General features: G+C 43.1%; 1 protein-coding gene and 1 long non-coding RNA gene across 3 annotated transcripts; one reads left to right on the top strand and one right to left on the bottom strand.

Annotated features, from left to right (window-relative positions):
- Positions 1-3,093: 3,093 nt before the first annotated feature.
- Positions 3,094-5,099, bottom strand: LOC123050689 (uncharacterized). Of its 2 annotated transcripts, XR_006423819.1 has the most exons (3): positions 4,937-5,099; positions 4,723-4,839; positions 3,094-4,609 (listed from the first exon to the last, which is right to left on the bottom strand). It is a non-coding gene; the product is annotated as an uncharacterized lncRNA (long non-coding RNA). The 2 variants fall into 2 exon arrangements; XR_006423818.1 differs by having other exon boundaries at positions 3,094-4,839.
- An 11,472-nt stretch (positions 5,100-16,571) lies between these two features.
- On the top strand, positions 16,572-21,118 carry LOC780591 (4-hydroxy-7-methoxy-3-oxo-3,4-dihydro-2H-1,4-benzoxazin-2-yl glucoside beta-D-glucosidase 1c, chloroplastic-like). The gene is made up of 12 exons (NM_001405841.1): positions 16,572-16,894; positions 17,061-17,130; positions 17,298-17,356; positions 17,877-17,952; positions 18,099-18,170; positions 18,263-18,350; positions 18,553-18,811; positions 18,917-19,250; positions 19,354-19,388; positions 19,636-19,738; positions 20,139-20,244; positions 20,447-21,118. Exons 1-12 carry the CDS (start codon positions 16,619-16,621, stop codon positions 20,679-20,681), a joined length of 1,713 nt encoding a protein of 570 aa, NP_001392770.1. The 5' UTR covers positions 16,572-16,618; the 3' UTR covers positions 20,682-21,118.
- Positions 21,119-21,595: the final 477 nt, after the last annotated feature.

The raw sequence follows: 21,595 nt of genomic DNA, 5'->3' as shown, positions 1-21,595 counted from the left end.
TCAGCCAATGTTGAGGTGGCATATCAACGAGCTAGCGTATCATGCATGCAAAGAAGGAGCATGGTGTTGTTGTGGCAAATTGGCAATAAAAATAGTTGGAACCACAAATCATGCTAGTAAAAGCCATCTCAAATTGACAAAAAAAGTATCTGTATGCAATAATGTATTTACGTGTGTTAAAGAAAATACAACTTGATGCAAATATTATACATGGACACGATTAGAAGGTATACAAGCTATATGAGAGCGATGTGGATGTGCGAAAGGAAAAACAACTAAACGCAAATACCATGCATGAGCATGATAGAAGAGATACAAGCTATGATGCATGAGAGTGATGTAGATAAGATGATCTAGCAAATTTCTATGAGTGCGCCCCGATGAACACCCTATGTTAGATGTGCGGCTATAACACATGTTAGCTAGAGTGATGAGCATGTGTAGATGCTCTTATATGGCCTTGGTGGCCTTTTGTACTCCTAGTGCGAGATGTTGGAAACCTTATATTACAATAAGAGAAGGATCCTGCACCGATCCATGCAGAAGCTGCGGTGCTTTCACCATCTTTTCGGGAAAGAAAAACAACATTTTCTTTATCGAGGTTCCAGGGTTGATGAGGGCGGTGGAGCTGTGATTTAAACAGAATCCAGCTGCTGGGGATATGGTGGTCAACCGTGGGTACTGATTGGGCGGTCGGCTCGATCTGGATCTGCATGGGGGAGCATGAAGGATCTGCCCCCTAATAAAGGCTTGACACGTACACATCACATGGCCATATTAAGCATGCTGCCAAAGAAAGTAAACGTACTCAGTGAGTCGCGGTCCATGGTCTGTGCCTATGGTGCCACGGATCACATGGCATTTACGTGTGGCCTGTGGTGCCGTGCATGCATGAACCCCAAAAATAGTGGTACTTATTTCGCAAAAAAAAAGTGGTACTCGGTGAGCGGCTGTCCGTCGTCTGCATGCATGCATGTGGTTCTCGTCGACGTGTTTCTTTGTTTGGATCGGCATATTTCCTGGCACCGGCATATCGTCGAGCTGTTCAATCGCATCGCTCGACGTAGCTGCCCAGGATCTGGATGGCATTATATATTGGTGCGTGATCCACACCAGGCCGTCCGTATTGGTGGCGACAATGCACAGCACTGTGCGCCACATCGGCATCCATACTGCCACGTCGCCCTTGCACCGTGCCCACGGCGCTTGTATCTTGGCCGGGAGACACTCGCCACGTTCCCTCCGTGGCCAATTGATTCAAACTGCGTGTTCCTTTTTTTGTTCATCTGAAAAAGATTCAAATGAATTACAAAAGTTCACCAAAAAGTACAAAACACTTCAGACATGATTAAAAAAATCATCGAGGTCCCCAAACCACGGGACGACTCTGTTTGCGTGTTTGGTTGACATAGGAGTCGGGCCTGTCTAGCTCAGCCTGGCTCAACCGAGTCTAGTTGAAGGAAAACAAGCCAGAAGTCGACATCAACACATTGTTTGGCTGTCCGCATCTACGCCTCTCGCATTAGGGGAACAATTTTGTCATAGCGTTTGGTTGACTGCATTGGCTCGGCTCACGCAACTACACGGTGTTTGGTTCCACGCAACAATTGTTGTCTGGTAACCTCTTCGACAAGGTGGTGAGGTTATCAGCACACAGCGACATGAAGAATAAATCATACACATACAACAGAAGATAGTTGTAAACCATAGCTAGCCGCAGTTTAAATAAAGTACCACACTTAAACATATCAGTTCAAACGCAAAGCAGTACGATAAGAAACTAAACCAGCTGGAGCATAGGAAGGGCAGTCCTAGATGTTCACGGCGAAGGCGTCGTCATGCTTGCCGCACTTGGTCACCACTTCAGTGCCGGGAGTGAGCAGCTTGAACGTAACCATGTAGCCAATTCTGATATGATGGACTGCGACGAAGGGGGCCCAACCCTGATCGAGGGTCACCATGTTGTCCATCAGCCGGACAGTCACCCTCCATGAGCATTTAGTGTTGGTCCTCAGCTTGAACTCCTGCAAGCTAAGGGGCAATGATGACCTTGCATAAGTGGGTTGGACCTCCCTCCTCATGGTAGTGGCCGTAGTTACAGCGCTTGCTGCAAGGGTGCTCCTCCGGCACCACGTCCTCATTCGTGGCCATCTCCTTTGGCATGGTCGGCCCAACCTCCTTGCCCTTGTTGTCCGTGTCGATCTGCATTACGAAGAGCGTGCATTATGAAGAGCACAAAGTTCCGAGGTTGGTCGCCATTAAAACCTATCGTCCATAACCCCTTTATTTACCCATCCTCACGGTCACTACAAGGGGACAGAGCTTCGTAACACGCACTTTGTGTTGCTATATGTCCAAAAATGTGTTACTGTGCCATAGAGTAACACATTTTGAGATATGTTACGTTAGGCCGTGTTACTAAGATGTACTCATTGTCACACATGATATTTGTTCCAATATGTTAAAAGTTGTGTTACCGTCGTGTTGTAGTAACATGTATCACATGTGTGACTAAATGCACCAGTAACATGTTTTTAAAACTATAGCAACACAAGTTGTAACATATTTTCATAGATATAGTAACACACGAAGTAACACGTCTTTCTAACTACTGTAACATAATTGGTTGCATATTATTGTAGCTTCAGTAACATAATTTTCATAAACTGTAACAAAATAATTAATGATGGTCAACCACCCTAGTAACACAATTGATTGTACAAAAATAGCGGGCCTGATGTACCATGCTTGAGCACATAGCTATCATTTTGCATTCGCTAAATATCGGCAAATCAGGGTTTAAATTTTCCCAGGTAAGGAAGTGAGAAAGAGATACATCCCAAATTAGCTTTTGCAATTCATAAAGGATATTCCAGAGAGCATATCCATATACATAGACAGATTGCCATTAAAATAAGATTAATGTCAAAGTTGAAACACCAGAAGTACTCCCTCCGTCCCAAAATTCTTGTCTTAGATTTGTCTAAATACAGATGTATCTAGTTACGTTTTAGTGGTAGATACATCCGTATCTAGACAAATCTAAGACAAGAATTTTGGGACGGAGGGAGTACATTATTGACACCAGAATCAGGTTTGAACACAAATTTACATAAGTTGACAATCTTAGTAATCGTATCAAACAGAGTACTACAAATACATCATCTTGCATAACAAATCTACTTCGTATATATCAGTATCTTCCACACTTTAAAGGAATATATTAGCTTCCTCTCCCACAGAATTGTCCAGTCTGGATATCTCATTTGATTACTGTTGTTATAACCACAACTTTTGCCACCTCCTGAAAATTCTCATTGAACCAACAATCCTTCACATCATTATAATATCTCCTGTCAAAGCAACACAAATACACAACTGAAACTTTGAACACGCAATCAAAAGCAGAAATATCATAAATTAGAAGGATGAACCATGCTTTTCTTGGAATACTCATGACAATGGAGAACAATACGTACACAATTTACTAAAATAAAACCTCCAAGTTTATGTTACTGATTAAGATGCACATAAGTAACACCTTTAGTTAGGAACATTTCATTTTGAATGCTGGAAACATGCTAGTGAACATTATTTATTGTTGATATAACAGAAAAAATGGAAGGTGTTGTTCGGCATTAATGTCCAAACTGAAGAGGATTGCACAGCAAATCAAAGAAAGCGATAAGTTAGCTAAGAAATTGCTAATCCACACCATTTTTTAAGAGTTATTATGTGTGAGCCATCAAACAGAAAGAAAGTGCATGTTAATTTAGGAGAACATGTTCAACATGAGCTATGGGAACAACCAACAACTATAGGACTGGATGACCTTTTGGTTCATTGACCTTTTTTACCTAACCACAAGTGTCATGGAGAATTTGTGAGTTCCAACTGTTCCTACTGGTGATGGAACAACCAACTTAAATACAGAGAACAATAAACCTGCATATCCTGGTAAATACATAACAAACTTAGCTTTCCATCACTTAATTATGGATACTTCAAGTATTGATTTATTTACGACAAAAAAATGCAAACAGTTCATTGTACATTAAGGTACCACTCTAGACTGGTGATCGTAGCTGCCACTTAAGTGATTCAAAGATCCACATAAGTGGAAGAAGCCTAACATTTAGTTTGCTTGAGCAGACTACTAGTCACTCCAATGGTCAATGGGTATTTAATTTATGAATAAGACAATGAGGTGGTACTAGATACAGTGAGCATCTACGAACTGACGAGGTAGTTGAACCTGCACCTGCAAATTTGAAGGATTTGGAAGATAGTGAGAAATGGCAACAAAATGGCCTACAAACTTCAGCGATGGCATTCATACTTGTTGGTGAAACCTGATTTTCAGATTTCAGACCTGTAATTAACATGTTGGTTCCCAGTGACATTGTAATTTCCCAACGTTTTGATCAATGAAATGCATATCTTCTATCAAAAAAAAAGAAGCAACAGACGGTTCAGAGATATTCACCTAGTTGCTTAAATGCAGACTCGTCTTGACATCCGGGAATGGAGGTCGAGTGGCGACCTGCTCCATATATTCCAACAAATTCGCATTGCTGCTCCGAAGAGCATTGCCCCACCAAGGACAAGCCTAGCAGCACAACATCAGAGGAAAACAGAGATCGAAAGCCTGCAGCTACGTGACAATAATAATATGCACGCATCCGCAGATGGAATAGCCAGAAAAAACGAATTTGTACTGACCGTACTCCATCACAGATAGGTCTGATGGAGATCGGAAGCCCCATGAGTTCTTGGCCTCGATGAAGGCCACCAATGCCGCCTTCCTCACCTGAGACCAGTGTCACCGGTGCGCCGTCCCTGGAGATCCAGGTCACGTCTGTTGATCGAGGACAAGAACGAAGAGATCGGCGGCGCTGCGCTCGCTGCTACTCCGTATGAGAGAAGGGCGACTCACCATCTTGGACGGATCTGGACGGCGACGTGCGAGTATGCGATGCAGGAGGCTCGAGGAGGGGTAGGAAGGTGAGGATGCGGGGCGGCGGCGACGGGAGGGGCGGCGCAAAGAGGACGGGCAGGGCGGATTAGGTCTTGCGTTCGATGCAGGGTTATATCGATCGTTTTTTTTTGGGACCCGATATTAATGGAAATTTGACACCCCGTGTACGGGACTGGAGATTTGCAGTCCCGCGCGATTCGCCCTCGCTAATTTTTTTCACATTGGTATTTTGTCCTTCATTGGTTGCTGCTGGGACCTGCTTGATGTTGGCCCCACGTGACATACTCTGTGCAACATTTTATTATAATTCACAGTTTTATAACAATAAATATACTTGCAGTAAAAGAACAAAAACACTTGAATGAACGTTTTTTTTGCGGGTGAACACTTGAATTAACCTTGGAAAACCATAGTACAAAAATTAGAGTCAGAATTTGTGCGCTCACAAACAATTGATTTTTCCAGCTATCTTGTGCATATGACCTAAGCTTGTACAAAGGTCCTAAAACATAATGATACAATGTATTGTTCAATATTACTTGACATACATATTGTTATTGTTGTAGAAACAACTATACACACGCAATCGCAACATAATATGAGTACATGGTGCGTACGACGGCCTTCGCTTGACCTTATGAAGAAGGTCGTACACTAACAAGCATTGACACAATGGGTTTTTTTCATATGTTTCGTCGCCTCATTGGAGCGCGACTTAGTCCTATGTTGGGAAAGTGTCGAGGGAGGCTTGGTAGAACGCCACAGGCCATAATCGACTTTCAAAATCCAACTCATATATATTCTTCCCAAACTTTGGCGTGAGTCATACTCAACTTTTTCGGATCCGATGCTAGGCTTCACATACTCGTCTTGGAGCACTAGCACCCTCCAATGTTTCATTCAAATGAAAGTGAACATAGCGCATGTCCACATGGTTGCTTATAGCATAGGGGTACTTGGCAATGACCAAGGTTATCCTTTAGATGGTAGGTGTGACCGTGGAAGGGGTAGTGGAGGTAATCTTTGGTCCACGAGTCCATGATGGATTAGGGAGAAGGTATGATGCATGGTCTATGATGGACTATCCCGCAAATCACTCCAACATGTGGGTTTCTCTAATTGGGCCTTATGAAGCTATATAAGAATCATATTTATTGTGTTCTCCACAGGGATTGATGTACAAGATTCACATACTAACCTTCAAAGGTCGAAACAGAGCAAACAAACTTCACTAGCTATTCAAACTAACTTCCCAAGCACAAAAGACTATCACCTGAGAGAATCCCTTTTGGTTGCTCAAAAAGTAGGAGAACAAAATTACGACATAACAGTGGCAATGTAAATTCACATTTGTCATTACAAAGGTGAAAGAAAGGTGCAGTCGAAAATTTATGTGAAAATAATAAAGAATTTTTTCTATACTACAAAATTTGAGCTAACAAATAATGGAAATATTGGTATATGAATGGGAGGTCGCGTGAGAAAAGGGCCATCAGAGCTGAATGATACTAACCATTTTTTTTCCTATTTTAATGAGTGGAATATAACTGTGTTTGGGGATGTACCTATAAGCCGCGCGAAAAAAATGACTGGGAAAATATTCAAATCATTATATAATGGTGTGCTGATGGTGAGCATGAGACTTAATTTTCATTTTATACTTTTATCTAATATTTTAGCATTAGATATTACCTATAAATCTAGGAATTTTCATTGATTTTTAAGATAATGTTTTATTTATTCTCTTTTAGTTTTTGTAGAAAATATTTTTTCCAGAACTCTCTGCACTTTGGGAGAATCTCTTATGAAGCCAACACTTTGCTGCATATTCTCTCTCTTATGGAATTTCCTATGTGACCCTAACTACATCAAATTGCGAGGGAAATGCAGAAACATTGAGTGAATTCGCACGGCCCATTTTTAGCTATACGAAGCTTTCATGTTCCAGTTTTTTTGTTTCTTTTATATGTTTTTCTGGATTTATTTTTGTTTTTACTTTTTCATATTGTATATTACGTTTTATGTTTCTTTTCCTTATTTTTTTGAACCTTTTATTTTTCAAAAATTAAATAATTCCATAAATGTTCAAATCTACAAAAAAAACTCAGCATTTCAAGAATTGTCCCCTTTATTCAAAAATTGTTTCGGTATTTATAAAAAAATCGTTTCTGGAAAATATTCAGAAATTTTAAAATTGTTCGCATTTTTCAGAAAACTTGAAATTTCAAAAACTGCTATAAAAATTACAACTAATGGTTTGAATTTAATTTTTTTGCTCATGTTTCTTAAAACCGTTCATGGTTACAATTTTTTCACTCTTTACAAAAAACTGTTATGATTTTTAAATTATGTTATTAGAATATTTTAATAAAATCACACATACAAATTTCTTTCGAGTGTTTCCTAAAATGTTCAATTTTTTAATAATGATTAAAATTCCAATTTTTTTTGTGTTGCGGTACAGATACAGCTGATTAGTGGGTCAGGCCCAAGAAGCAAGCCTCCTGTTCGTTTCTTGGGAATTTAAGGCCGACATATTTTTTTTTTTGAGCAACAAGGCCGTTATATATATATTTTTTGAGCATATATGAAAAGAAAATCCGCTTACTGCCCAAACTACTCGGTCCGCTTAGCTTCGGGCTACTGGCCCATTCGTGGATGAAAAAAAAAACTGATTGCTACCGTAGCCCAACTGCCCAACAAAATTATAAGAAACTAATAACGAGCCACGTCCTCGCAAGTGGTGGCTTGGCCGTTTAGTTAGGCTCGTTTGTTGTTGAGTCATTGTCCTTGTTTCGAAACCTATTGCCAATTTGTTTTTTGCAGTTCGAATCTTTCTTGCGAGAAAATTTTCGATCTATTCATCTTTAATCATGGTTATACAACAAACACCAGAAATATTAAAAAATACATCAAGACTCGTAGACCACCTAGCGACGATCCAGCACTGAAGCGAGCCGAAGGCGCGCCGCCGTCATCGCCCCTCCATCGCCGGAGTCGGGCACAACTTGTTGTAGCGGAGAGTCGGAAAACCATCGTGCTAAGGCCCCATAGGACCAGTGCACCAGAACATCAACCGCCGCCGATGAAGAATAACGTAGATCGAAAGGATCCATCCCAAAGACACACGAACATAGACAGACAACGACGAGATCCGAGAAAATTTATCAAAGATAGATCCGCCGGAGACACACCTCCACACACCCACAAAACGATGCTAGACGTATCGCTGGAACGGGGGCTGGGCGGGGAGACCTTTATTCCATCTTCAGGGAGCCGCCGCCGTTTCGTCTTCCTGAGCAGGACACAAACCGTAACAAAACGAAAAAAACGACTAAAATCGGTCCTCCTGCCGGCCCTTGTCAGGATCCACTGTCGCCGTGTCATGTTATTCCTGTTCGGGCCCTAGTTAATAAATACATCAAAATATAAATAAATAATCTAATGTCTCAACTCCTATGGCCAAGGTTTGAATTACGTGTCATGATGTTCCTGTTCGGGTCCTAGTTGATGAATACATCAAAATATAAATAAATAATCTAACGTAGACAAGCGGGTCCTATGTGTTATATGATTTATTAATGCACTTAATAAAGTTCTTTGCTTTTCCCTTAAGAATTGTAACACTAGTTAGCAACATACAATTCTGTGTTACTGCAATCATATCACGTAACACATCTTCAACAACATAAATCTATATGTTACTGTTGTAATATCCGTGTAACACCCTTTCAGGTCCTACCGAGTATGTGTTACCGTTACCCCTGTAACACAAATGATATGTTACTACAATTTTACTTGTAACACGTTTTTTCATTTGTTACGTCATTGTGTTACTTAAAGTCCGTTTTGTTGTAGTGTCACTACTTGCCCACCATCTCACTCAGTCATCTCTTTGTCTCTCACGTTTCCTCCTACCTACCGTCATGAACTCCAACAGCAACTCCAACCCCATCCGCAACCCCTTCCCTTGGGGCATTGGATGCAGGGCTTTCTTCCTCGGGTGCTCGCTCGGTGACCGCACCAAGTCCGAGAACACCATGGAAGTCTGCTCCAACTTCACCAGCATGGCAGACATGCAGAAAGATTCGGACACGGTGGTGTAGAAGGCGACGTCGGAGGAGTTGAAGACGCTGATTCCTGACCCATTGAAGGGCGCTATGTCAGTCAACATCCTTCACTGGGCCATGAATCAGGCCGACTCCGGCGATGCTCGACAGAGGACAAGGTGGGCCAAGTACAGAGAGTACAGGCGTCCTCATCACCATCGTGTTGCAGTGTACTTCACGACAAGGACTGTGGGGCAGTGGAGGAGGAACAAGAAGCGGTGACGATGGTTGTAAGGGCATCGGAGCGAGGACACCGAAGCATGCCCATCTGTCTGGACTTTTGCGAGGAAGAAGAGACGGTGGTGCAGCGCGAGGAGAAGAACAAGGGCAAGGCTACCTGCCGCTCCAAACGCCTCGAGGGTACCGAGGATAAGATCTAGGACTACTGTGTAAGACTTACCTCCAATCCCCATTACCCTTGTACCTAATACCGATCGGTAACCTCAAAACCATTGGTACTATGAACTCATGATGATCATGATGTTATGATCACTCCTATGGCTATTTACACTGTTTCCTCATTCCCCTAATGCGGATCGAACCTAAACGTGAATCGAATGCAAATGAGTATGTGAGGAGGTGAAAAAGTGCTTACCACCATTGTCGTGCCGGAGGTGATGATGCGGATGCCGGTGAAGGGGCTGAGGTCTCCTTGCTGTTCTCTGATCTACCGAACACCGTCGTCGCTGTCGGTGAGAGTGGGCATAGGGGAGAGGTAGCGGTGAGGGGGCGGTGAGGGTAATAACTGTCGGCGCTTCGGGAAGCAACGCGGCTTCTCGTGCGTGGCTCTGCGCGTGCAGTCCCTACCGTCCACATGCATCGTGTGAGCCTGGCTCGCTAGAAACTGCCGATCTGAGTGTTCCTAGCGAGACAGGTCCAACAGTAAACGCAGGCAACCAAATGGGCCACAATCGTCCCGCGCGGGCCTGGTTGGCCTATATGCAGGCAACCAAACACGTCATGTGTGAATGTGCCGCGCGATGCGACGCTACCGCCACTCCCATACAGGTGCCAGCATGACCATGTTGATAACAGTTGGAAAGTAAATGATGGCACTAAGTGAGTGGTTGTCAGTCACATGCATTGATGACACCGGCATGTAGTCAGTCCAGCTAGTGTTCCACATCGGTAAGCAGAGATGCTTGGATGGTACATAAGACTAGCCACAGTGGGAGTAACTTCAGCAGTAACATCGAGTCCAACTCAGCAAATTTGCTTATGTGACAATGAGTTAATGAAGAGAGAGGTAGTTTGAGTAACTTAGCTAGTTACTGTAACACCACATGTTCCAATGCAATATGAGTCTTTAACCTAATAAATGAGACTTTGCATGTTACCATACTTATGTTACTACCCACTATGAAGGTAGTAACATAGTCTAGGGATATGTGTATGTTACTAGTGTATGTTACTCTCCATTGTGGCTAGTCTAATACCTTGTTGCGCGATCCACCCTGACACATACTTCTTCCGTCTTGGTTTATTGCGCCCCTCGTATTTTAAAACAAATTTGATCATAAGACAATTTTTTTTGAATGGTCACCGGGGGGAAAGGGGATACCCACCTGAATATATTCCTTTGAATTTGCATAGAAGCCTCACGGCTCCATACAAGATAGGTTCAAGTGAACCAGAGTACACGGGGGAAACAAGAGAAGAGATATAACCGAAAACACACACACGCACACACACATCCAGACGAACCTCTGAAAGACCCGTCGAGGAAAAGGCACAGAAGAAGGCCTTTCCGATGATCCGAAGCTGGACGCACCACCACCCACCGACCGCCATAACAAATCTCATCAGCACAACCAGCAAGGAGAAGGACCTCAACTTACATCTTCATCTGACCAAGCAAGGATAAGAGCCTTGAACGTTGGCCGTCTGGTCGCCACCCAACAACACCCCGCAGAGGTAGAGGTGTCGTATGGGAATGAGGTGATCCATTAAGTAGGATAACGCCCCCGCTAACCCGGCTTCGGATGAAAATCAGACCCATTCCGACGCATGGCTGAGCCGCCAAGATCTCGCAGACAGAGCACCAGCTCCTCGCCAACAGAGCACACACCACCGTCGACCCCAAGCCGGCCGCACCACCACCACCATCAAACCCGCAACGAGCAGCCACCACAGAGACCAACCGAGCTGAACCCAGATGATGCCTTCAAGAAGGGACGCGACACAAAAATGTGCCGCCATCGTCCGCCCCAGACGAACCTGGGACATGGGTTTCCCCGGAGTTTTTCGAAGGGGCAGCCACCATGACAGCGCTGCCTCCAAGGAGGTTCGCGGCGCCCGCAGGTGTCGCCGTCGCCGGCTCCGACAAGAGCAGGACTTTCGTCCAAGTGAGCAGACCACCTCCAAAATAGCATCGATTTTGATCGTGGAGCACTGCTTGCTGCACCACCACAGAGAAGGGCCACTGCAGCCCCGCTGCCACACATGACCAGATCCGGGCCACCGCAAGCCAGATCCGGCAGGATCAAACATGCCCCCGCCGCTCCCCACCAGAACCGAGCCAAACCGAGGCCGGCAGGCACGCCGCCCACGCGCAGCGCTGCCAGATGGCAGCACCACACAACCAAAGCGGACGGCGGCACCGCGGGGGGAGGGTGAGCACCACCACCCTGCGCCTAACAGAGCAACCTCCGCCGGACCCCGCCGACCGAATCCAGCGGCCATCTCCGACACCACCGACGCCCGTCAGGCGCCAATGCGGTAGGGAGGCGCCAGATCGAGGGAAGGCCAGCGGGAGGGAGGGATCCGCAATCGCTTCCCCCCCACCATCCCCGACCACCACTAGCAGAAGCGACGCACGCCGGAGTCGCGCCGCGCCACCCTCCGCCGCACAGAGCTCCCATGGCTCGTGAGCGCTCTGCATAGGGAACGACGGCCCGCCATCCGCGCGGGCTTTGCCCAGCAGGAGCTTTTGGCGGCGGCGGGGGGAGAGGGAGTAGCGGGGGGGGGGGGGGGGGTGTCGGCCGGGGGAGGGGGGTCGCCGCCCGAGCCGCCCTGGGGAGGACGACGCGGGGGGAGGGGGGGGGGGGCTAAGACAATATATTTGACTGATAAAAAACTTTGATCATAGACGTATAGTTGACTGATGGTGATATATTGTTGCCTGATCCACACTAGAAGGTCTGCATCAGTGGCCACAATTAATGCACAACCCTGTGTGGCAGTCGACATCATATGATCTTATTTCTTTTTGGCTGTTTTATCCTTGTTGTAGCCTTGTGGTCTTTTGCCCTTTTGTACCATCGTGTGGGATGTTGGGTTTTAATAAACAGTTTTGCTAAAACACATCTAGATGTGTAATAAGTATTGCACATCTAAGTGCTATATCATTGATCATACGCGGAGATTTGTGTGGGTATTTTTTTCTTATGTTTTTCTTTTTTCTTTTGCTTGATTAAGTCACTTAGATGTGCAATAACTATGGCACATCTAGATGTGCCCTAGACACACCCATAAATAAACTTTGCAACAATAAAAGGATGTGTGCAATAATCGCATCCTCTTTCTACCCCGAAAAGAAATTCTCATCCATTATTCAAGGAGGAAATAAAAACAATTATTGAGGTTCTATGGTTGATGGGGGCAGTGGAGTTCCAGCGATATTTACAGAATGCGGTGAGGATTTGGGGGTCAAAAGTGGCTGCGGATTGGGCAGTCGGGTTGATCTGGATCTGCATGGGAAACATAAAGGATCTTCCATTGATGGTAGGCTTGAAGATATATTTTTGCCAGAAACGGCAGAACACACATCACATCACACGACTATCTTACCCTATCGGTACCCTACTTATCTTCATCGCTGATGACCGTAGCTGACTGGATGGTACGAGTACATTATATATTGCTGCGTGATCCACGCTAGTAGCACATCTGTATCAGCGGCTACAATGCACGGCACTGCGCGCCACGATCGTGTGCCCACCGTACTTGTCTTGTATCTTAGCACTTACATGTTTCCTGCGTGCCCAATGCAGATGGTCCCGGATTAACCGCGCGCGTGTTCCTTGCTCTACTCAATGAACGCTCTGCTGATGCACAGGAGCAAGGTAGGGATGCAAGCGGACGTCTCCGTGAGACTGAAAATAAGCTAATAGCTTCCGTTGTAAGGCTATTCATAGTGGGAGTAATTTAGTTAGTAACATAGTGCACTTCAATTTTTTTTTGCTTATGTTGCATGTAGTTAATGAGGAGAGAGGTGTTTAGAGTAACATAATATGTAATATAACATAACGCTTCCCAAGAAAAAATGAAGCTACAAGCTAATAAATGAAGCCATCTATGTTACTTTGCACTATGAAGATAGTAATTTAGACTAGTATCATATGCATGACACTAATATAAGTTACTCTCCACTATGACCAGCCTAAAATCCGAGCTAACACAAAACCACCAATGCAAATGGTCGCGTAATTTGCAGACACATCCCCCTAGAGTGAAGGAATTAATTAGTAGTACAATTAATATAGCACATCTGCCTACGCTCTGATTGACCCAAACAACATTAATAACATGGCAGATTCTCCTTTCCTAGCCATGTGATACCAACGTGGCGCATTGATCCTCGCCACTGATACGGAGGTACTACTTTATGTGTTGGGAGTATCGCATATGATATTATATATCTTTATAGTGCATTGTATCAAAGATTAGTATCATACATGATTTTATTTGTTGTTATTTATGACACATAATAGCATAATATTTATTATGATACGGTATCTACCTATATTACTCCTCTAACCTATCTCTCTTATTTAATTGTTTGCCACATCAGCGTGTTTGCTAGTCCCAAGTGCATGATACTGGCTAAGATACGATCACTCTGGCTATTCTAAGAGGGTGTTTGTTTCCAGGGACTTGTTAGTTTAGGGACTTAAAAAAGTCCCTATAAGTCTCATCTAAACCAAACGGGAGGGACTTATAGGGACTTAAAGTGGGCATTTGGGACTTATGAAATAAGACTCTCAAAGAGGGACTTATAGGGACTTATAGTTGTAATATGGTCTTTTAGTCCATGTTAATTCCCAGGAACCAAACAGGTAGGACTTTTTAGGGACTTGAGACTTATAAGTTGGGACTAAAAAAAGTCCTAGGACTTATGAACCAAACAGGGCCTAAGGTTGGTCGTAATGGAAGTATTATAAGTGATATCATGCATGCCAACTAGATTTTTTTTAATGATGTGGCTCACAATTAAATGAGAAAAGAGAGGATGTTGTATCATATCATGATACTGCTGTATCATACTAAATGTTGTACTACGTTGTGTCATGCATGACAATTAATAAGGCAACCTAAGATACTAACTTATAATAGTATGCATTACGGAAGTAGTATCATAGTATAACTGCATAGTATCATATGCTGGTATCATAGATGACTTCATTTATTGACATGCATTACAAATAATATCACATCAATTAATATGATACGGACTCAACGCTTTCTTTCTTTATTTAATTCTACGTCACCTAATCAAAATTTTCTAGTTGGTATGCATGATACTATCTATGATACTCCCATTACGGGCAGTCTTAGTGTGGATCAGACAACAATATATTACGTACAATCAAGCCACGTACTTTTGGCGATGCGATGCGATGCGATACGCTAGCTGGACTGACAACATGCCGGTGACATCAATATGTAGATTAATAGTGTACTTATAGAGATATGGTACCTACTGATGTGCAAGATAATCTTTTTTTATATGGACAGTGTAAGATGGCCTTGTCTTGATCTCAACTCACGGCGACGAGAAACGCGGCGAGAATCCTACATCCCCCACATGCATGCGATGACGGACAGCCACACACAGGATGTGTGGACTGCACTGACAAATGGAAGAACCACGAGCCACGCGTTGCACGAGCAGTTTATTGTTCGGAACACCAACGGTGAGTAGCAACAAGGTGAAAATGGCCACTGTTCGGATCCATGCATGTCACCACAGGCCAGGTAAAAGATTGATTCGTTAGCATCGTCCGCGTATTCCTGGGTAATTCGGAAGTGGAGATAGGTACATGATTTAGATGCAAATTTAGGGGGCTAGACTATTCTGATAATGTAGTAGGTAGGTGATTTAGATGAGGATTTAGGGGGTTTCTTTCTTCTATAGGGCATTATGATGGGATATAAACGCTAGGATTACTCACTTTAGATAATTTTGAACTGAAAAAGGTGGGTATTTCTCTAGCAAACACAATAGATCTGATCAGGGGCGGAGCTAGTATTGGTTACGCCGCTAAGTTAAGCTAACTGGATTGATGCACTAAAAGTTAGGAAGAACAATTTTCTGATATTTTATATTACTTTACAAAGGAAGTACTTCCAAGATATGTGTCGAGGGACATCTTTGCTCTAACACTTGCATGTAGAGATGGATTCCCAGCTGAACATATATACTTTTTACTTTCTATAGGAGGCAGAGTCAATAAAGTGGCCGAATGCATCTCCCAGATGCAGAGACCGGCGGTCATCCTCCTTTTCTAAAAAAAAAAGAGGCAGAGTCAAGTCATGCCTTTTGTCTACCGTTAATTAGCTTTTTTTTCAATAAAGGACATTTCATTCAATTGACTTATAGAGGTGATACAACCACATTAAAAAGAAAGCCCATCTTCAGCATAGCACAATGCACACAACCAACACGTCCAACACAACCAAAAATAAAATACTGTTCTACAACAATAATAATAAGTCCAGCCTAAGGTGGGGTAGATCCTATCCGGAGTTACTTCACCATCCATGAATGGAGGAACCTCCCTGGCCGTATGCTCTAGCCAGGTAGACGTCATCATAAAAATTATATCTGTCCTCTGGCCTCTGCAGGATAAACCATGTACGGAGCCATCTCCTACATGCATGAATAACCTGCAAAGGAGATGAAACACATTTATTATTAAAAACCATGTCATTCCTGGTAAGCCACAATGCCTAACATAAGGCAGCGGCCACCACAAGAATGTGTGTAGATAATTGTTTGTCGATACCACGCAACCAATTTCTGAACATATTTCATGCACTACGTGGGGGGTAAAGATTTGAATCTACTGTTAGTTAGCTTAGGATAAGAAGAGTTTCAACATGTCGATTAGGGTAAAGAGATTAATATTTAAAGAGCACAGTTTGGCTATTTCTCTTTAACTTAGTGTGTTCAAATTTATATGTGTGCCATTCGAATGTCTACAGGTACAACTTTTCACTGTTCTCTTCAATGAATGTACAAAACACATTTTTGTTTTGTTGGATTTGACCCAGAGGGATATGCTCCTCTGCCACTTCTTTGGTGTGGGCTGCAGGAATGCACAGTGGTAAGTTACAAAGAGGTCCCACCAGGCTAGCCAACTGGTGTCCTTGTCTTGTGTCTTAGGGTTCCAGCCGTAGCTTCATTCTCATCCCACCATCACCCCCACTTGACAGATTCTCCATCCTCATCTATAAATAGATGCATAAGCGTACAAGGGAACTCACTCCTCAAGCTGCTCACAACACTTCAGCCAGCTGCTAGCAAGAGATGGCTCTACTTGCTGCCGCTACCCTGAATCCCACCACCCACCTTAGCATTAGAAGCCGTGCAGGACACAACAGTGAGAACCTATGGCTCCGGTCTGCTGCTTCATCACAGAAGAGCAAGGGAAGGTTCTGTAACCTCACCGTCAGGGCAGGCACACCGTCAAAGCCAGCAGAGCCCATTGGGCCTGTGTTCACTAAGCTCAAGCCCTGGCAAATCCCTAAAAGGGACTGGTTCGACAAGGACTTCCTCTTTGGTGCCTCCACTTCAGCGTACCAGGTATTAATTATTTTCTAGCACAAATGTATATCCGTCAATTTAAAAGAAATAATGGCATCAACTGTTTCAGTGATAACTAATTACTAAGGGAAAACATGATGTCAAAATGCATGTTTAATGGTTTGTTCGATTGCACAAAATGTTATATATGTCGTCATCCATGTAGATTGAAGGTGCTTGGAATGAAGATGGCAAGGGGCCAAGCACTTGGGACCACTTCTGCCACACATATCCTGGTAACATAACCCTGCCTTAATTTTTGTTCTATCTACGTAATATAAGTTGATATATATGATGCATATATATAGCAACAACAAGATCTACTTTTCAGTGTTACAAACATGTGATATTATTCTTTCCTGAGTCCTTCTCCTTAATTTCATGTGTGTATATATATGAACAGAGCGCATATCCGACAGGACCAATGGGGACGTTGCAGCAAACTCCTACCATCTGTATGAAGTAAGTACTGGGATGCCAGTAACTTTGGAGGGCCACTTGTTAAAATGCACCGCATAACTCATCATTGGGAATATCCAAGGCACGATTACAATAATCACGCTAATGGAACAGGAAATTTTTGAACAATTTTTTCACAGAAACTGGATATGTTATCTTTAGAAAAGAATGAAAATACGAAGGAAATCACAAGTGGATATATTAAAATATTGTTAATAAGAACATTAATTATTTTCTACTGCTTGAATTGTGTTTTCTGGACATGATTATACCAAAGTCAAAAATGGGGAAGCTGGTCGAAAAAGATGCGAGTGGTCCTTTCATATTTTTTGGAATTGCATGAATTTTGGGTAACAAGCTAATATATTGGTTACATATGTGAGTTAGTTCTGTTACATGTAACAAATGTTATGAGAGAATTGATTTTATGTCGTTGCATTTTTTGTTTGGAAAAACCATTTTGAATATGCACTTCTAATGAAAATATGCATGACAATATGTTGTCATCATTTATGACTGGCAGGAGGACGTCAAAGCGCTGAAGGACATGGGCATGAAAGTGTATAGGTTCTCCATCTCTTGGTCAAGAATACTGCCAAGTAAATACTACAAAATAACCATATATGTTTTGTACGGTGAATAAGTTAGGAACAATAAAGATGTCCTGTACAAATTTGACGCAACCGATAAGAATTGTTATATTGTTGGGGTCCTAATTTCGGCACATGCTTATTATGGCTTTCAGATGGGACGGGAAAGCCAAACCAGAAAGGCATTGACTACTACAACAACCTCATCAACTCGTTGATACATCATGGTGAAAACCTTTTTCTTCGTGGTTTGATTAGTGCTTAATGAGTCAGACTTGCAAAAGCTTGCATAAATCATTATTTGTTTATTGTAACTCAGGCATAGTGCCATATGTTACAATTTGGCACTGGGACACCCCTCAAGCACTGGAAGACAAGTACGGCGGTTTCTTAAATCGGCAGATTGTGTAAGTATGCAGCAAACAAAAGAAAATTGATTTGTAAGAAGATGGTTCTATTCGTGGACCATGAGTAGAAAAACGGTTCTTTTCAGATCAGAAACAATGTTGTATTGTCATTCGATGATGCACCAGTAAACTAACATAACTACTTGTTGTTAAGCTAAAAAACAATTTTGTTGAACATCCTTCGGGTTTGATTTTTTTGCAGAAATGATTACAAACACTTCGCCAAGGTGTGCTTTGAGAGCTTCGGCGACAGGGTGAAGAACTGGTTCACCTTTAACGAGCCACATACATATTGTTGCTTCTCCTATGGAGAGGGGATTCATGCTCCTGGGAGGTGCTCGCCGGGGATGGATTGTGCCGTCCCAGAAGGAGACTCGCTCAGAGAGCCATACACTGCTGGTCACCACATCCTCCTAGCTCATGCTGAGGCTGTTGAGCTGTTCAAAGCGCATTACAACGAGGTACATACACAAAGAGAGAGATATACATTATCTAATAAACAAGCAACAACTAGTCGTATGTATATGTATATTTATAATTTAGTTATATTGACCGACCAACTGCAGCATGGGGATTCCAAAATAGGGATGGCCTTTGATGTAATGGGCTACGAGCCATACCAAGACTCCTTCCTCGACGATCAGGCCCGGGAAAGATCCATCGACTACAACCTCGGATGGTTCCTGGAGCCAGTGGTTCGGGGTGACTACCCCTTCTCCATGAGATCACTGATCGGAGATCGTCTACCCATGTTCACTAAGGAGGAGCAAGAGAAGCTAGCGTCCTCATGTGACATCATGGGGCTCAACTATTACACCTCCAGATTCTCCAAGCATGTTGACATTTCATCAGACTTTACGCCAAAGCTGAACACCGACGACGCTTACGCCAGTTCAGAAAGTAAGAAAATATGGTTGAGGACAAACCGTAGTACTTTACAGATCCTTTGAGAAATTTGATGTTCTCATGCTAATCCTGCACCTTTTTTCTTCTGTTCGACCAGCTAAAGGGAGTGACGGGAATGACATCGGTCCTATTGTATGTATCATCCTACTAGCTACCTGGTTAATTTTGCATACAACATTACATATATGATGATAGTGATAATGTAGATTATTTTCACCAAAATCTTATGGTAGAACTAGTCAGCCAGGACTTTAGTTAAGCTTTTGAACAAAAAGGTTAAGTGGCATAGACATGATAATGCTTTGTTTCTGCAATAAAGCTTAAACAAATCTGAAGTTTTTTCTCGTTATTAATTAAAAGTTTGGACATCCATTTGCAGACTGGGACTTATTGGATTTACATGTACCCAAAAGGCCTAACGGACCTCCTTCTGATCATGAAGGAGAAATACGGAAACCCACCCATCTTCATCACTGAGAACGGTAAGTAGTGATATGTGTGTGTATATATAGCAATGGATTTTGTAGTAATCCAACGATCAATCATCGGTTCATATCAAACTTTAGTTGACCTGCAGCCATTATCTTTTCAGTTCTCATCGCGTGGGCCTTTTGTCGAGGGGTTGATTAATTAGGTACTTTTTAGTTAATAAAAAGGTTGAAAATCTGACATCAAAAGTAACTTGTTAAATTTCCTTGATCCTCATTACGCTAATCCTCATGAAGATTGACACACACTAATGTGTAAACAATCTTTGTGGTCGAGTGGTACTAGTTCCCTCAAATCAGACAAGAACCTAATCCATGGATATGATGTAATGGTTCATGGGAGGTTTTTTTTTAAGGATGTGTGATGGATTACCTCTAACTTGTGTGTGTGCAGGAATCGCTGATGTGGACAGCGACCCAACCATGACAGATCCTTTGGATGACTGGAAGAGGCTAGACTACCTCCAGCGCCACATCTCAGCCGTCAAGGACGCAATAGAGTAACTACCCACACTAAAATCCTACCTTTTTTTTCCACTTATTTTGCACTCTTACCTACATACATACATACATACATACCCTAATAGCACATTGATTACTGTAATGTACGTACGTTACCATGCATGCACATGTATACATACACACAGACACGTGGTTGAAGTCTAGCTAAGCGCGCTTTCATGTATGTATCTGTGCTTTCAGCCAGGGCGCGGACGTGCGGGGCCACTTCACGTGGGGTCTGATCGACAACTTCGAATGGAGCCTCGGCTACAGCTCACGGTTCGGCCTCGTCTACATCGACAAGAAGGACGGCAACAAGCGCAAGCTCAAGAAGTCGGCCAAGTGGTTCGCCAAGTTCAACTCCGTCCCAAAAGCCTTGCTTAAGACCACCAATACCAATAACAAGCCAGCCGTGACTGCTTCCGTTTCCCTATGATGGAGAGGTGGTGCTCTGCTATGTTCGAATAAATAATCCGATGCTGAATGCATGGCATTTCTCTTTTTCTTTATGTCGGGCTTCACCTGTGCTGCCGCCCCAGCCCGAACTATTTCCCTTTTGCTTGTTGAACCTTTGTATTCAATAATCGTGTTCCTGTTGAACTCGTCGATTTATCTATATAAAGTGAGGCCTTGTGCTGGTTTTCTAATGTTGAATTAGTATAGATGATGCATTTGTATACATCATTCTGATGCAGAGGCCCTGGATAATCCTCCTTTAAAAAAAAAAGAAATGTGAGGGGCAAAAGCAATTGTCAAGGGAAAACTTATGTTGTTTGTTATTGGATTCTGCCTTCAAAGGCTCAACCATCCATAAATCTGTTTTAGTGATGGCGTGTATTTATAAGGTTGGAATATTGGCAAGGACATTTAGTATCCATTGGAGGCATGTTCTCTTTTCTCACTCCATCTTTGAGCAATAAACCCATGCGTAATGTGTTACAGACTTCATCTCTTCTTCTCCTGCTATTTCAGCCTTAGGATCTGGAATTACTTGTAGATAGATCCGGCACATGGGTCTTGTTGGGAAACGTAGTGGAAAACAAAAAAAATCGCCCTACGATCACCCAGGAACAATAAGATGCATTGATGGTTTGGATTTGATCGTTACCGACTCCGAGTTGCAGCGCAAGAAGACGAGTCGGTATAGATCGTACTTGGAGTGCCTCAAACTGTAGATGAACGATCCCGCGAACCAATTTCCTCGCACGGAAGACCGAAAGCATGGTCTCTCTATGAGTTACAAGCTTATGGTCTTCACGATCCGGCAGCGCTTCGGCATCCAGAACTAATCATCGCCGGAGAATTAGAGGGAGGAGATCGGAACCACACTGGGCTCCCAATTATGAGGAT

This window comes from Triticum aestivum, chromosome 2D (assembly GCF_018294505.1).
Source record: "Triticum aestivum cultivar Chinese Spring chromosome 2D, IWGSC CS RefSeq v2.1, whole genome shotgun sequence".
In the NCBI taxonomy this organism is placed as follows: Eukaryota; Viridiplantae; Streptophyta; class Magnoliopsida; order Poales; family Poaceae; genus Triticum; species Triticum aestivum.
This window is presented reverse-complemented; position numbering and strand designations above follow the sequence as displayed.

Coding starts and splice junctions, on each gene's coding strand:
- LOC780591 (NM_001405841.1), top strand. CDS start 16,619: ATGGCTCTACTTGCTGCCGCTACCCTGAATCCCACCACCCACCTTAGC. Junction 17,953..18,098: donor TTGGTCAAGAATACTGCCAA/GTAAATACTACA, acceptor TATGGCTTTCAG/ATGGGACGGGAAAGCCAAAC. Junction 19,389..19,635: donor GGAATGACATCGGTCCTATT/GTATGTATCATC, acceptor ATCCATTTGCAG/ACTGGGACTTATTGGATTTA.